Consider the following 16,646-nt stretch of genomic DNA (forward strand, 5'->3'; position numbering starts at 1 on the left):
AGTTTTTGCTTTTATTTTTATGTTTGTAATAGTGGTGTTTTGACAATTACCTCTTTTGGTGAAACTGTCGAAAATTTAGTTTGTGTACATGTTGATATTGAATCTACTTTTTGAACATTTACATAGTTCATGCACATTATGTTTTTGGTTTCTCTGCCGGGGACTGCACACCATCACCAGCTTTATTTGTCTATGAAGGCAAATAGGCCCGAGTACTATGGCGTTCACGAATGCCATTTTGATTGACACTTGTTATCGACTGTCTCTGTAGTTTTTAAATGAAAAACAATAATGACATGTCTCTGCAGATGTAGGAGGAAAGTCTCATTCTGATATAATATGTATTTAAAATTGATTTTTTTTTTTTTATATAGCAATTTTGAGATGCTATCTTATTATTTTTTTGAAATCTTCAATTTATTAGTATTTTTTTGAAATCTTAAATGTATTAATTTCTTTATAATTAAATATTCTGGGATTAGATGAATATATTAAATTTTGTTTACATTTTATGTACATTGCGTGGAACATATCCGTTGCAGTTCATCCGGATCCCCATTTGAAAAACCTTAACACTGTTTCTTGACTCGGAACCACGAGGAATTCGGTCTTTCTGCACGGTCAGATCATTCAAATTCGAAATATTCATACCTTTCACTTTTTACGTTTGCACTTTTCTGGGATTTTAAAGGCTTAACAATATCTTTATTTTATTTTATTTGATAAAGAAGAAACACACATTTAATGTCTATTGCAATACTTTAGAGGAGCTTGGCAATGTAACGTAGAGCTGTCTCATTGTCTGTGTCAATGTAAACATATGAATTTCAACACAGAATTGAGCAATTCTGTGTATATATATATATATATTCGACGGTGGTCATGATACTTGTATTATCTTACCAAATATACCTTTCAGATTGGTCAATTTGTCTATTCTCTGGGGATACAATTATATTTCATTATCATAAACTATATTATATTAAATTTCAATCCGGATTGCTTCACATGTGATCTGCTTTGAGTCCATATCTTGAGTTTTTTTACTTTATAGAGTTCTTTTAGATCATCTCACCATCACTTTTATGGTCCTCCCAATCTATGACATCGCCCTTTCTACCTTATCAGAATTATTTCTATTATAATCAGAACACGATTAAAATTTTTAGAGAAAAGTTGGGTTGAATATTTATAAGTTGGACTCTTCACCCAAAAAAGGGGAATTATATACACTAAATAAATTACTACTTTATAAAAATGCTCGGTGAAGTTTGTTTGAATGTGCACGCCGCTTATCATATACCAAATATGATGCCTAAAATAGTTCAAATTCGCACGCTGTGTTGGTTATTGGAGGACCATGACCGATTTCTTAGAGACTAATATTCAAAACAATTTTAAACTTTTCCTTTCTGGCAGATTTTGCGGTATATATTTTATTAGAATGGAAATCCATACATGCCAACATAATAAAAATATATGAGAATGGAAATGCATATATGTAAACATAATAAAAATATGGAATGTTGTCGGTGATGATCTACTTTTATTCTGTCACTATACGTTGCTTTAATTTCTCCATTCCTTGCCGTATGTCCAAAGTGATGCCATACCGAGAACCAGTAACCCCACCAGAGCAACTGTGGATTAACGCGTATTTTGGCTTTGAAGTTTTGTGATCAGAAGTTGTCATCCTCTGTGAAAAAGCCACATACAGTTGGCAGGGATTCATGATCAGCAGGTCTCAAAACAAAGTGTAGCAATGAGACTTGAGCCCAATTGTAGAACAAAAAATTAAAAATTTAAACAATTATGAGTACAATTTGAAATTAGATAAAACTTGTACAAATAAATTTTAAAAATCATATGATGGGCAGTTTAAAAATAAAAACGTCATAAAAAAATTCCTTGACGGGTAGGGCCACCCGTCAAATTTAACCCCTGACTCCGTCTCTGTTGCCTTAAGTTTACATAAATACAAAAAGCCATTCCGTCCGGAAGTTGGCGGAAATGGGAAAGCTTGCAATTAAGGACTTCAGTGTACTTCACATGACTGGCGAGTTCACGGGGCCAGCGGGGCCCACTCCGTCTCCGTTGCCGTAAGTTTACATAAATACAAAAACCCATTCCGTATGGAAGTTGGCGGAAATCGGAAAACTTGCAATTAAGGACTTCAGTGTACCAAGCTCTATGAACTCAATTAAGGACTTCAGTGTACCTCACATGACTGGCGAGCTCACCTGGCCAGCGGGGCTCACTCCGTCTCCGTTGCCGTAAGTTTACATAAATACACAAACCCATTCCGTATGGAAGTTGGCGGAAATCGGAAAACTAGCCATTAAGGACTTCAGTGTACCGAGCTCTATGAACTCAGCTGCAGTGTCTTTAATACTCTCTGATTGATGGACATTAGGGCATCCATAGCATATGGTCATTCATGTGCATGTATATATATGATAGGCGTACTAAAATGTGACGATTCGCTTCTCTCCCCAGATCCGGCGAGTCGCGATACATCCTCGGACAGCTCTTTCAAATCGATGGGGTCTATTCAACGCCGTTTCCTTTCTTCGTTTGCTGCCATTGTACTTTGCATGATTTTGAGGTATCTACGTGTCACTGTCACTCCCCCTTTGTTTCATTTTCCAAATTTTGACACCCCCGCCCAGGCGTTAAATTTGACGGGGTGACCTTATCCGTCAAGGAATTTTTTTATAACGTTTTTATTTTTAAACTGCCCATCATGACTTTTAAAATTTATTTGTACAAGTTTCATCTGTGCTCTGGTTTGTTAAGAATAAAATCAAGCATAGCATATTTTTTTAATGGATTATTTATTTATTTTTAAACTGCTTCATACTCATATACTATATCCTAATGGATTATTTATTTTTTTAATGGATTATTTATTTATTTTTAAACTGCTTATTACCGTCCATTTATATCCTAATTCATATGTTATAAAATAAAAATCAAAACCATCAAAAGTAATAACTCGTATTACAAAATAACAAAACAGTCCAAGTCACCAAGGACGCTATAACTGTTTTTCTGAATATGTACGTAGAGTTCCGATACTACAGAATAACTGAGGGGTATTGAAAGATTTGTTCAGCATACCAAATCCAGCGGAAATGAAACATTTATCCTCCAGAAAATACACAACCGACTAAGTTAAGATGGGCTATAGCAACTGTATTGGCTTGAGCAGGTAATAATAATAACGAGCAGCGATCAGGAAAATATTTTCCCATAAAGCTAGATTAAATCCCATCGTCTAAATTACAAAAAGAAACAAATCAAAGAGTATGTAAAAGATAAAATGGCATATATACTATGTCAATGCTGAAGCCGCCTCCTCATGTTTCCTTTTGCCTCCTCATGTTTCCTTTTGTCCAATCTTGTCTAAGATGATGGCGTCGTGCAGTTTCTGGCTATTCGTGCTTCAAAGAACCTTTCACAATTAATTTATAAATTGAACCAGGCTAAAGTGACTGGGCTGCCCCGTGGAATAGTAAAGAGCTTGAACTATGTAAATGTTCAAAAAGTAGATTCAATATCACCATGTACACAAACTAAATTTTCGACAGTTTCACCAAAAGAGGTAATTGTCAAAACACCACTATTACAAACATAAAAATAAAAGCAAAAACTTTAAATATTTAAGATTCTCCTTTCTTTAGCATCTTTCCAGATGTCAAATACCTTATCCCATTCCACCATAGATGAATCAAGCCCTGTTAGAGACACCCGCATCAAGACATCCAATGCAACTAATGATAGCTTTGTTCTTCGGACATCCTTTATTATGTTTTGTCTTGAGAATCCTCTCTCACAAGCCAACAATGAACATGCAACTTGCAAGTTTAGACGTAGTCACTTCCTAGACCTAGTCACTTCAGAATGATGTACTGAAATATTTGAATCTGTGTGCGGCTACGCCAATCATGTTTGAAGAGATCATTTTCAATAATCCTGGATGATAAAAATAGGAAACCACCGTCAGCTTCAAGAATAATGGAATAATGTATATGCTTGAGAAGTTAAACATTCAGTTTAGGCCTTATGGTACATCCACCACTAATACTGATTTTAAACTGATTCTATGGTGTTCATCACCCTTAGATTGAAGTAACCAATAGAATGTTCTTCAATTAGATAATATGAGATAGCTCATATGACACGATCTCCACCATATCTGGCCACAGCCCTACGTTTTGGCGTGCATCTAAAGCTGGGTACATCAACATTGGCATTAGGGTCTGTCTATAAATCCAGGGGCAGAGGGCAGAGGTACTAGATCTGCAGTTCAAGATGGACCATCAATCTGAAAACAATAAAGCAAAATCATAAATGGCAGTATATCATGGTAGATCCGAGAAATTGAGTTTGGCTTCAAAGTTCAAACCCATCGAAATTCAGCAGGGTGTCACGGTAGATCCGAGCAATTGAGGTTGGCTTCAAACCAATCGAAAGTCGGTAGGGTGTTTGCCATTTTCCTCTTGGCTAACACTCAACTAACAATGCATTCACTATGAGTTTGTGTGTAATTTCCAAACAGAAACGAGTGTTTAAGGTGTACTCTGTAGCCTATGATGATTGCAGGATCTGAACCACACCACTGAAGTAATGGAGAAAGCTGGAATGATCTGTCATTTTTTGGCAAGCAAGTTTGGGATAATTTTCTATTTTACTCTATGAGCAGAAGTAAGAGAGTTGAATATATGAATGCATGCTAGAATCTTCAAGTTTGATCCCTAAGCCCTGTGAAATTTTAACCCATGACCGTTATTTGCCAATTGCTGCCCTTATCCACTTTCAAGTGGAACAAGTGTGTTGGGGGGTGTTGGGGAATTCAAGTCAAGACTTGGAAACCCAAAAGTAAACCATGACAAAGTTTGAGTTCTGCAGGTTCTAGCATTGGAATAGAATGTGTTGGAACATAATCTAGAATCAGTGCATGTGGTTACTTTATCAGGAGGACCGAACTCATGGCCTGAACGCCAATTGCTGGAGCAAGGGATTTGGTTGGCTATCCTCCGGCCATATGGCCATGGGGGAACCAACTTTATGCCAAATACCATCAAAGAAATCTCAAAATGAAATATATTCCAAAACCTAAATCATGCGATTCTGCAGTCAAGATGTATGAGGCCATGCTCACACGATCAACATGGAAATGAAAATCCAGAAACAACAACCACAGATTCAGACATATAAGTTAGAGGGCGACATACTCGTAGTCCAAGCTCTCGATAGGACAAACGTTTGAACCCACAATGGCTAGCTGCGAGGTCGCATTGGAAATGGATCGGCTCATCCTTTGCTTCTGCTGCTTCGAGTTCGCTAATAATGGTTCGCATATTCCAATCTCTGAAAGGGGATGCTCATCAGGCTCAGGTTCACAACTTGAATCTTTTACTTCTCTTGCCATTCTCACTTCTCTGTTCATCTAACACCAGCATTAACCGGCGAGGAGCAAAAGATATGTGGTCATTTGGGGCGGGAGACTGGCAATCACATCAAATAATGAATGGGTGATAGATATGAACATAATTACTCACAGCCTATGAACATATGAACATAATTAGACCTAGTCACTTCCTAGACCTAGTCACTTCTAATTTTTAAACCTGCCCGTCAATATGACGTTTTTGGAAATTAATGGGAAGTTACCCATGACGTCGAAATTTAAAACTCAAACGTATTTTACGGGTAAAAAAGAGAAATACGGGCATACAGGCGTCAAATTTAACCCCTGCCCCCGCCTGTCTCGTTTTCAAATTCAAAAGCTCTCTATAGACCATGATTCAATATATAAAAAATGTGAGAAGAGACATTGTAGTATTGGTAAAATAAAGATTAAATAATTAAAAAATATGATGTTAATTAAATTAAAAAATAATAATAATATTAAGTAAATTTAATTCATTTTTGTTATATTGTAATTTAATTTTTATTAATAAAATTACAAATAATTTTTCCAGGAAAAAAACATAATATGTATATCTCATTTTTTAATATAAAATATTATTATAATGATATTTCAAATCAAACCATTATAAAATAAATCTGAAAACCTTTGTTATTCAAATAAATAGTTAATGCTTGAAACTATAATTTATATTTGAATGAATGAAATACTCGTGTAATTCATTTCATTCATAATCTTGTGTAATACTAAGAAAAACTATAAATATTAGTAAATACTATAAAAGTGTTTTCATTGTATTAAATTATTATGGTTGAACAATTTACACTTTAAAACATTTAGAAGCATATATTTTAAAATTTATCACAATTGAAACTTTAATTAGAAATTTATTTCTTTTTATAAAATATATTGAGGATACTATAATTTGAGTTCATTAGAAGCAATCATAAGGATGAAAGGGGATGTAACAACCTAATCAAATTTACTAGATTTCACTTATTCATTCATCTCCTAAACCAATTTCCCCCATTTATAAAAAAAACTCTTTTGGTCAGAGCCTAGACTTTCTTCACCAAGCGCTTGTTTTATTATCCAATTTAATCATTATTTAGAGCCAAGTTTAATTTTTTTTTTTTTTTAATAAGTTTTCAAAATTAAGAGATCATTCTATAATAAATTATATAAAAGGAAGATATACAAATGATTTTGGCATTAGCAAGAAAGGGGAGCTTTCTTTGCAATTCAACCCTTGGTGCTATGTGTAAACTTCTTAGTCCAAGTGAATTATTTATTGGATTCATATCTTAGGATAATAAAGACTTATTGGCATGTCATTTTCAACGTTAAGCTTTATGAATGTGATTATTACAACCTATTTGTAAACTTCTTAGTCCAAGTGAATTATTTATTGGATTCATATCTCAGGATAATAAAGACTTATTGGCATGTCATTTTCAACTTTTAGCTTTATGAATGTCATTATTACAACTACTTATTGGCATGTCATTTTCAACTTTAAGCTTTATGAATGTCATTATTACAACTACTTATTGGCATGTCATTTTCAACTTTAAGCTTTATGAATGTCATTATTACAACTACTTATTGGCATGTCATTTTCAACTTTAAGCTTTATGAATGTCATTATTACAACTATCAAGCCAGAGTCCTCATAATTTCAAGGATTTATAAAGAAATTTTGAGTTTCATATTTCTTTATAGTTTTTTGTTTGTATTAAAGGTTTGTAAAATAAACAAAGTATGGGTAGATAATTTCAATTTCATTGAATACATGCTTTTAAGTTGATTGTTAAAGTCATGAAAGATGTGTTATCAATTGGATTCATTTTGATGCCTAATAGTTCACCTTTTTTCCTTTTAAGTTTGTTTGACTGCCTTACTCATTGTCACACTCGAGGTTTATTGTATTCTTTAAGCTTATTCCATCTTTTCATTTTTAGTTATTGTGCTCTGCACTTTGAGACTCCATGCCAAATGGATAGGATTTTGATCTAAGAGGTATGTAGTGTTTTATCTCAGTCTACTGATATTTATTCTCAACCCTATTTACCCTTTCTATTTTAAATCCAACTTTATGCGTTTAAAGAATAAGTTGTTCTTACCAATAGTAAGTAATGAGTTGTTATCAATAGTTGAGGGAGCCTCATCTAGCCTGAAAGTCAACTTGAGCCAAAAAGTGGGTACAAGATGCTTTGACATGGTTCCTAAACATTTAAGAACATCTCAAGGAACAACATTTTTTTTACTAGGGAACAAAATTGATTTTTTTTCCCTACAAAATTACAAAGATCAAACCTATTTCTTGAAAATGAATAAAGATTAAACACAGGTTGTATAATTTAACCTACTGTCTCCACATTTTGGTGATCCATTTCTTATCTAATGGCCTATTCATTTGCTTCATTGATAGCTACAAAATATGCTCCTATTGATTTTTTAAATGTACCTTCTTTTCCACATCCACTCCTAATAATGATAGATATGGATACATTCTTCCAAACTTTAGAGGAAATGATGAAGAAATTTGTGCTTAACATTTGCAAGATTTTCACAATCTTATGCATCAACTTGAAATTTGACAAGGATGTTCTCATGAGAATGTTCATGATATCTCTAGGCAGAGATGTGAGAAAATGGTATGGAAGTTTGCATTTTGCCAATATCTCTTCATTGAATGACTTTCATGCAATGTTTAATTCTTATTGCAAAACCATGTATTCAACTGACCTTATTTCCAAGCATTGTTGTGAGCTACAATGTGAAAGGAAAGGTTATCAAAGTAGTGATAATGAAAAAGACAATTCCTTTATGAAAATACTTGCGGCCATAATTTCAAGAAGTGCACCAAAGGTGGTAAGTGACAATACAAGTTTTAAAACGAATATTTCTACTGTTATGTATTACTTTTTCAAAAGAGGATTGAATCAAGAAAATCAAGAGAGTTATATTATTGTTTCAAATATTTTTCAAAATCAAGTTGTTTAAAAATAACCCGAGACCAAATTTAAGGAAGGCAACAAAGAAGAAGGTTATGAGAAAAACCCAATCAAAGTTTCCAAATCAATTGAAGATAATTTCTTTCCTTTTTCATTTTCTTCATTAGAATTGAAAAAAGAGAAAAAACTTGGTATTATCCAAGAAGTGGAGAAGACGAAAATCTTACAAAACTAGGTTAATCATGTTGATAAAGATGAGTTATTCGCTCTTGATCAAAAGAGTTTTTTTCATATATTTAAATATCTAGTGGCAATATGGATGGGGACAATATTGCTTAAGATATCAAAATATTTGACTTTTATAAGATTATAGTTTCAAAATTTTAACTATTAGCTTCAAGATATATATATATATATATTAAATTTTTTTATTATACAATTTAGTGTTTCATATCCTATTCTTGTAAAAGGATGAAAGTAAGGTTCACTCAACCAATCAAATATTTTCACAATCGTATTGGAAATTTACTTTTTATTTAACAAAAAGGGTTGAGTAGATTAATATAGGAGTTGACCAATTGTGCATAAATAATCTTTCCAAATGAGCATTTGGTTTTGAATTTGTAGAACACTTTTTATTTTCAATTTGCACATACAATTGTTTCAATGTTGAATAAGTCAACAAAGAGAAACCTGGAAATGGTTTCAATGGACCATATATGAGCACGTACAAGGATATATTTATAGAGAAAAGATGAAGGAATGTGGTCTACATGTTCTTTGTGCCCCATAAAGAGACATTATCCCCAATTGGAACCAATGTTGTAACATAAAACGACTCCAAAATTCTTGACTTCACACAAGTTTGGCTTAATCATTGATCTCTCCCTTGTCTCCTAAACCGATTTATCCTATTTATCCAAGATTGTATCTTGGATAGAGGTTATCCTTTCTTAACCAAGTCCTTGTTTTATTATCCACTCCCACTATTACTTAGATCCAAGTTAAAAAAAAAAAAAATATACTATTATTATTTAAAATGATTTTTTAAAATTAAGGGCTTACTTTATAATAAATTTTATTAAAAAACAAGGGAGAGATAATTGTGGAAGCAATGAGAGAGGGGAGTTTTCTCTGTAATTCAACTCTTGAGACTATTTGTAAACTTCTTAGATCCAGGTGAATTGCTTATTGGCTTCATGTCTTAGGGATAGTAGAGCTTTGTTCCCCTGTCATTTTTTAGTTTTAAGCTTCTCACTTTTCATCTCTCTTCTTTTCTATTATGAATGCATTTATCACATCTTTCAGGCCAAATTTATCATATATTCAAGGTTTACAGAGACAATTTGATTTCATATATCTTTATATTTATGGTTTGTATGAAATGTATATACATTAAACAAAACATGATTAAAGAATTTAGATTTGTTTTCGCTCTTTTCCATGCCTTTGTATATATGCATTTAAGATGAACATTAAAATCATCAAACAAATGTTTATCAACATGATTAATTTTAATACCCAACAATTCATTTTTCTTCATCTTAGGTTTCTTATGACTTCCTTACTACCACACCTAAGGTTTATTATTTTCTTTAAGCTTATTCCACCTTTCACATTTAGTTATTGTGCTCTGCACTTTAAGACTCTATGTCTAATGGATAAGCTTTTGATCTAAGATGTTTACAATGTTTTATCTATGCTCACTGTCATTTATTCTCAACCCTATTTATCATCCTTTTATTTTATTTTATTTTAAATATGACGTTATGAGCTTAAAGAATAGGCCACTTCTTATTAACAATAAGAACTTATCTTTATCAATAGTTAAGAGATCCCCTTTGGCCCAAGAACCAGCGTGAGATCAAAAGTGGGTCCATGATACCTTGAAATAGATCTTATATAGTCACGAACATCTCAAAGAATAACATAAGATATTAATAAGATTTTCATATCAAATTTTAAAATCAATATGCTATTTGTCAAAAGTCTTATTTATTAAAAAATATGAAACTATGTTGTGCAAAAATTATCATTTTTTTATTAATTACCACAATATAAATTAAATTCATAAAATTTAGTTCCAATAAAACAAAAATATAATAACTTTCCTATATCACTAAACATAATCTCCAAAAAAAAAAAAAAAAAACAACAACAACAACAAGTCGTCACTAAAAAATTATATATATAAAAAAAAAAAACACATTCAATTGAAAGAACATTTATTCAACCTATTTCCATAACTACTTAACACTGAGTACTCTAAAACGATTCTCAGTAAAATTTACAATTACAATTAATATATATTCATTGCTTTGAAAATGAGGTTCAATATGCAAATCAATAACCACAACTGAACAAATCTATATTGATGGAAAGATAATGTAAATACGTGGAAATGAACCAATAGCACTCATCAATTATTAAGTTGACCTTATTAATTGGGAAATCATAAAAATATTTTGACTTTATTATTTGGAAAGTTATAAAAATATTTTGTCCCACATTTATTATTAAGAATTAGATAGTTGACCTTGGGAAATCATAAAAATATTTTGACTTTATTATTTGGAAAATTATAAAAATATTTTGTTCCAAATTTATTATTAAGAATTAAGAATCAATATCCTATTTTATGTTATTTACATTTGGACACAAATCGTACTTTATATTCATAATTTTCTTTTGTGTTTTCTCTAAAGGAAAGGAAAATGGCATAGAAATTGATAATCAAGCCAGCGTAGATTGTAATTAATCTAAACGGAGTACGTTCATAAAAAATCTTTACGTTTGGTCTGTTTCAGTTCCTGTGGAAACCCCTACTTACAGATCCCTAAGGGGGATGCATTAGGGATGCATTCTACATGATACAAAGGAGAATAAATTGAAGGTTGTCCTCAGAACAACCCTCACTGGAATTCCCATCATCGCTTTAGCGTTGATAGTAGCTATTATTATGTACCTTAATAACTTCAGGAGAAAACAACAGGGAACTGTGCTGGAAGAGGAACGAAGATCTTTAGCACTAGGAGGTTAGGAAATGCTTGCAATATTCGATATAATTTTAAAATAATATGAAACGTATCTGTAGTTTAGAAGGATTTTTGTGCTTTGAATGAACTGCCGATTACTCAATGGGTATGGTGCCAAATCCAACAAAGCTCAGTGTCTTCACTCTAGAAGAGATGACAGCGGCCACACAAAGCTTTAGTTGGGAGATTGGACGAGGGGGATTTGGATCAGTGTTTTTGGGTAAATTGCCCCAGGAAATAGACATAGCGGTAAAAGTACTGCCACAGTTCTCCCAACAAGGAGTTCATGAGTTCTTGAATGAGGTGATGCTCATATCTTGAACTTCAATCATGTAATAACCTGTGCCAGAACTTGCCAATGTCTTGGCTTTGCACCAATTCTGCTTTCGTACTCAATGCTGCACAATCATCTACCTCTAGTTTATAGAGATTCTTCACCCGAATCCCTATCCTCTTGGTCTGACCCATGTCTATGTGTCTTAGGAATGCCTTTCCTTTACTGAAGACAACATTGTAGCCTTTTTCCTCCAACACCATGACCGATACCAAGTTCTTCTTCAGTCTAGGCACATACATCACATCTGTTAAGGTGAGAGGAGCTCCATACTCCCTCTGAAAAGCAACCGTGCCCACTCCTGAAACACTATACCTTCTGTCGTCACCCATCTCTATGCGCATCTTGAGGTCTTTCTCCTCCAAGGCATTGAATAAATTTTTATCAACGGTCATGTGGAATGAGGCTCCACTGTCAAGATACCACACGTAACCCATCATCGATGACACCATGCATGCGATGAGGGTAAAGTCCATTTCAAACTGAGAGGCTAATGCCTCACCTTCTGATCCTTCCGAGGATCCCTTCTTGGTCTTCTTCGATGGGAAATTAGTCGCATAATGTCTCATCATGTGACAATTAAAGCATCTTACTTTAGACATGTCACCCTTCTTCCCTCCATGAGAAGAATTTGATTTGAAATGGGAAGCCTTCCCCTTCCCTTTCCTTGCCTTACTTGCTAAAGCTAGATTTTCTTCATCATCATTCTTGGATGAAGAACCATCTCTTGTGCTCCTCTTGATCTCCCCCTACATAAGATCCGACCACAGTCATTCCCAATCCAACAGTTTCTCCCTTCCATTCACAGAGTCCTGGTAGCTATTCCAACTCTTTGAAAGTCCAAGGAGAGCGAGGCTCACCATATCATCATCTACAGTAGTTATTCCCACACTGCCAAGCTCATCTCTGCAGGTGGTGAGCTTGTTTAGATATGTGGAAATAGTATCACCCTTCTCCATCTTGATTCTTCGAAGCTTATCCTTGAGCGCCAATTTCCTCTGGTCGCTACTGTTCTGGTAGAGGTCCTTCAATGTCTTCCACACTGAAAATGGAGTATACTTCCCATGGAGACTCAAGACAATATGGTCTTGAACTCCCTCAAGGATGACCTGTCTCACCTTCGGCACACACTTCTTCCACTCAGCCAAATCTTGTACATTAGTTGAAGCTGGCTTTGGGATTTCTTGATCAATGAATTCCTTCAAGCCATTGTCTTCTAATACAACCTCCATTCTATCTTTCCAAGCTATGTAATTCGAGCTACCTTCTAAGGCATACTCGAGTCTCAAGCCATAGAACGCCATTGGGCAACCTTGAAGTATGATATGAATTCGATTTGCCCCTGCAACCCCGAACTTCAAACTTTGAATTCTCTTCTCAATATATTGTTCACAGCTCCGATACCATGTAGAAAATTTCTACAAACCTGGCTCTGATACCATGTAGAAAATCTGGTGGTAGGTTAACCCAATAATGCAATATAAATCAAAGTAGAATACTATAACCTACTTCTACTATCAATTTGCGGAAGCTTAAAGGTTGAGCTGAACAATATAACCAGAAGAAGAAGAATCAATGGCACAATACACATGAAAATACTTTGGGGAAAGCCTCAGTTAAAAACCCCACACTATTGTATTATCATACATGGTGGAAATACATAGGAATTATACAAAGCCTTAGCTCTCACAGCTAGCCAGCTCTCAGTACAATTCTCACAGATACTCACAGGCAATCTTGGCTTCTCCCCAGCCTTCCTCTCTGCCCTCCAAGCTCCTATTTCCATGCGTTGTTCCTTCTGGATGATTTTCCTATTACCAAGTGGAAAACCAATCCTTCAAAACTGCACAATCCTCAAGGATGAATCCTTGACTGCATGCATGAGTTTTCTCCATGAGAAAACACATGCAACTGATAGTACACTGAACATTAATCTCAACTGGGTCTTTCTCAGAATAAACATGCATGAGTCTCTGATGAAGGAATCTTCAGTTAACTGGAGTAGCACTAGTTGAGTGCATTAATGCATCAACTCACTGTTAACTCACTATTAGTTCCTCAAATAGTTTGGAACTAATTTAACTAGACTTAACTCAGTAAACTGAGTCAACTAATTACAACTCAAATATAACTCAATCTTATCTCCTTAATTTAAGGGATAACTCTTGCATGACTTCAGAAAGACTTCTAACTTGAATTTCTCCAACTAATTAATTTAAAATTAATTAATTAATTATTTCCAAGTAGCTGTTAATACTAAATTCGATTTTAATTCACAATTTAATTCAAGGACAAATTAAATTGTAATATTCTTATTGCCATATCAAAATGTCTTTGGCCATTAGCCTATTTACTTATATTTGAGGAAGACAAGTTCGATCTTTGGCCATTAGCCTATTTACTTATGTCTAAGGAAGACAAGCTCTTCATCAAGTAGAAGAAGTTTTAAGGCATACTCCACATCCAATTTTTAATTTCAATTAAAATTTAATAATTTTTTTAATTAAAAATTATATTTAAAATTTTGTGAAAAACATATATATATACACATGTAGTCTAAGTAATTTATGAAATGACGCTAGTGATGCTCGCACAATCAAGGAAGCTCTTTCTCTCCTCGAAGCAACGACAAGAATGGTAATCAATATCCAAAAATCAACCATATCTCCCTTTGGTCTAACTGAAGGAGAGTTGAGATCCTATATGCACTATTTTCCTTTCAATCAGGCTAATATCGAGAATGGATTCAAATACCTGGGGTTCCTCTTGAAAAACAATTTTTACACAAATCCAAATTGGAAATGGCTCTTAACAAAGATATAAAAGAGACTCAAGATCTAGAGCACGAAATGGTTATCAAGGGTAGGCCGTTTAGTCCTAATTAAATCAATTATGGAGGCCATCCTAGTTTGCTGGATGTCACTCTCCTAGATTCCGAAAGACACCCTCACCAAAATTCAGAAATTTTGCTATAAATTTCTTTGGCCAGAAACCTACGAACAATGTGCATCACCATGGGTTAAATGGTACAAAATTGCCATGCCCAAAGCATGGTGAGGGTGGGGATTGAAACAACTTCCGTTTTTACTTAAGAAATTGAAGCCAAAGCAGGTTAGAGGATGAACAATTCTCAAAGTCTATGGACTTCAATGGTCTACAGGAAGTACATTTTTCCTCTATCCTTTGAGGATTGGATTCAAAACTCCAACAAAAATAGACCAAATGCCTCCATCATATGGAGGGCCATTATCAACTCCTTTCCCTTAATTGAAATCAATCTTGCTTGGAAAGTTGGCGTAAGCACCAACTTCATGCTGGGCATTGATCCTTGGACTAGAAGTAGTGGAGGTCATTACCTTCCCAAAGGACTAATAACATTTCTTCACCCAGAAGGGATTTATACTCTAAATTAGGTGGCGCCCTCCCCATATGAATCCCCTCATAAACCAAAAATGGTTTTTAGGCAAACAACTGAACCTTTTGAGACATTACAGTGGAACTTCGTCAGCCTTCACTAGATCCTTGCAAGAGGCACTCATATGCATCTTTTTGGACCCTGATGAGCTAGTTTAGACCCTCTCCTCCTTGGGACATTACACTCCTAAAGAAGGATACCTAACCCTCATCTTTGACCAAGCCCCTAACGACCTCGAGTTGTGGTGGCACCACCTTTGGAAGCTTAAGTGCCGAGCCAAATCTAGATTGTTCATGTGGTGTGTTCTAGAAAGAAAATAAACACATGGGAATTTTTGTGCATAAGACAAGAAAAAGAGGGGCCAAATTGGTGCAGCCTATGAAAATAATCAGAGGAATCAATCAATCACCTTCTAATCGAATGTTCCTACACCAAAATCCTCTAGCATTACTTTTCTTGAAAGTTGGGATAGGCATGTAAGTGGGAAGGACCAAATCTTAAGGTAGCTTAGCAAGTGTGTGTCGCCAATAAGGGAACAAGAGACTTCATGGTTCTCCCTCTTCTATCTGGATAGGGCACTTGGTTAGTAAGAAAAAAAGTTATTTTCAATGATAAACCAACTCCTCCTCAAATCACAACAGATCAATCTCTTGTTCTCTTGAATTTCTTGCCTAAGCTGCCCTTTGCTCCTTACATTTGAATCACTTCGTTGTCACAAATCAATAAAAATAGGCCTTGGGGCTTCTTTGACGGAGCCACACATGGAGATCTGAAAATATGTGGTGGTGGAGTTGTCCTGCACCTGGAAGACAATCACTCTTTTAATATGAAAATGGGGTTCAAAGAAGGGTCAAATAACTTAGCATAGCTCTAGGCTCTAAAACTATTACTAGTCTTTGCTATGGAAAAGAACACCACTTCTATCCAAATCTATGGGGATTCACAACTCATCATCAACTAGACTAAAGGTCTAAATAGATGTTACAACCTTAGAATTCAACCCCTGTTGAATGATATTTCATGCGCCAAGTGAACTTTCTTATATTTTTACTATTTCTCACATTTACAAGGAACACAACACATGTGCAGACACCCTCTCTAAGGAGGCTATTCCATTGGCTCGCAGACATGGGAAGTAACAAAATATTTTGAAGATGGAGCCTATGAGTTCTACCACAAGACTTTCATTGAGGATGACAACACCGACTATAGATGCAGACCAACAATCTTTTGTTTTTATGTTTTTTGTTTATTTACACTGATATTTATATATCATCCTCACATTTGACATGACCATCGGGCTAGTCACACAACCTAGTTTTCCATTTTATGCAACACTTTAGAAGATCAATACTTAAAGGACTCTTATTTCAACATTGTTTTCAATAGATACTCTTATAGTTATCTCAAATATGAATTGTAATCAGCAACACCATCAACATAACTTCATTTTTAAAGATTATTATCTATC

The 16,646-nt window shown here is 34.4% G+C and overlaps 1 protein-coding gene across 1 annotated transcript; it reads right to left on the reverse strand.

Moving 5' to 3' along the window:
- Positions 1–3,078: 3,078 nt before the first annotated feature.
- Positions 3,079–5,534, reverse strand: LOC149188750 (putative chloride channel-like protein CLC-g). The gene is made up of 2 exons (XM_089413093.1): positions 5,238–5,534; positions 3,079–3,975 (listed from the first exon to the last, which is right to left on the reverse strand). The coding sequence occupies exons 1-2, from the start codon at positions 5,450–5,452 to the stop codon at positions 3,894–3,896; spliced, it is 297 nt and encodes a 98-aa protein (XP_089269219.1). The 5' UTR covers positions 5,453–5,534; the 3' UTR covers positions 3,079–3,893.
- Between the last annotated feature and the right edge of the window lie 11,112 nt (positions 5,535–16,646).

The sequence above is a fragment of the Pinus tabuliformis genome, chromosome 3_1, assembly GCF_031772625.1.
Source record: "Pinus tabuliformis cultivar Carrire ecotype Pingquan chromosome 3_1, CPIR1, whole genome shotgun sequence".
Lineage (NCBI taxonomy): Eukaryota > Viridiplantae > Streptophyta > Pinopsida > Pinales > Pinaceae > Pinus > Pinus tabuliformis.

What these genes read in the sequence shown, in the direction of transcription:
- LOC149188750 (XM_089413093.1), bottom strand. Translation starts at nt 5,452, where the DNA reads ATGAACAGAGAAGTGAGAATGGCAAGAGAAGTAAAAGATTCAAGTTGT. An exon ending in ATCGAGAGCTTGGACTACGA is followed by an intron (nt 3,976 to 5,237) that starts GTATGTCGCCCT and finishes TTTATCATCCAG; the next exon opens with GATTATTGAAAATGATCTCT.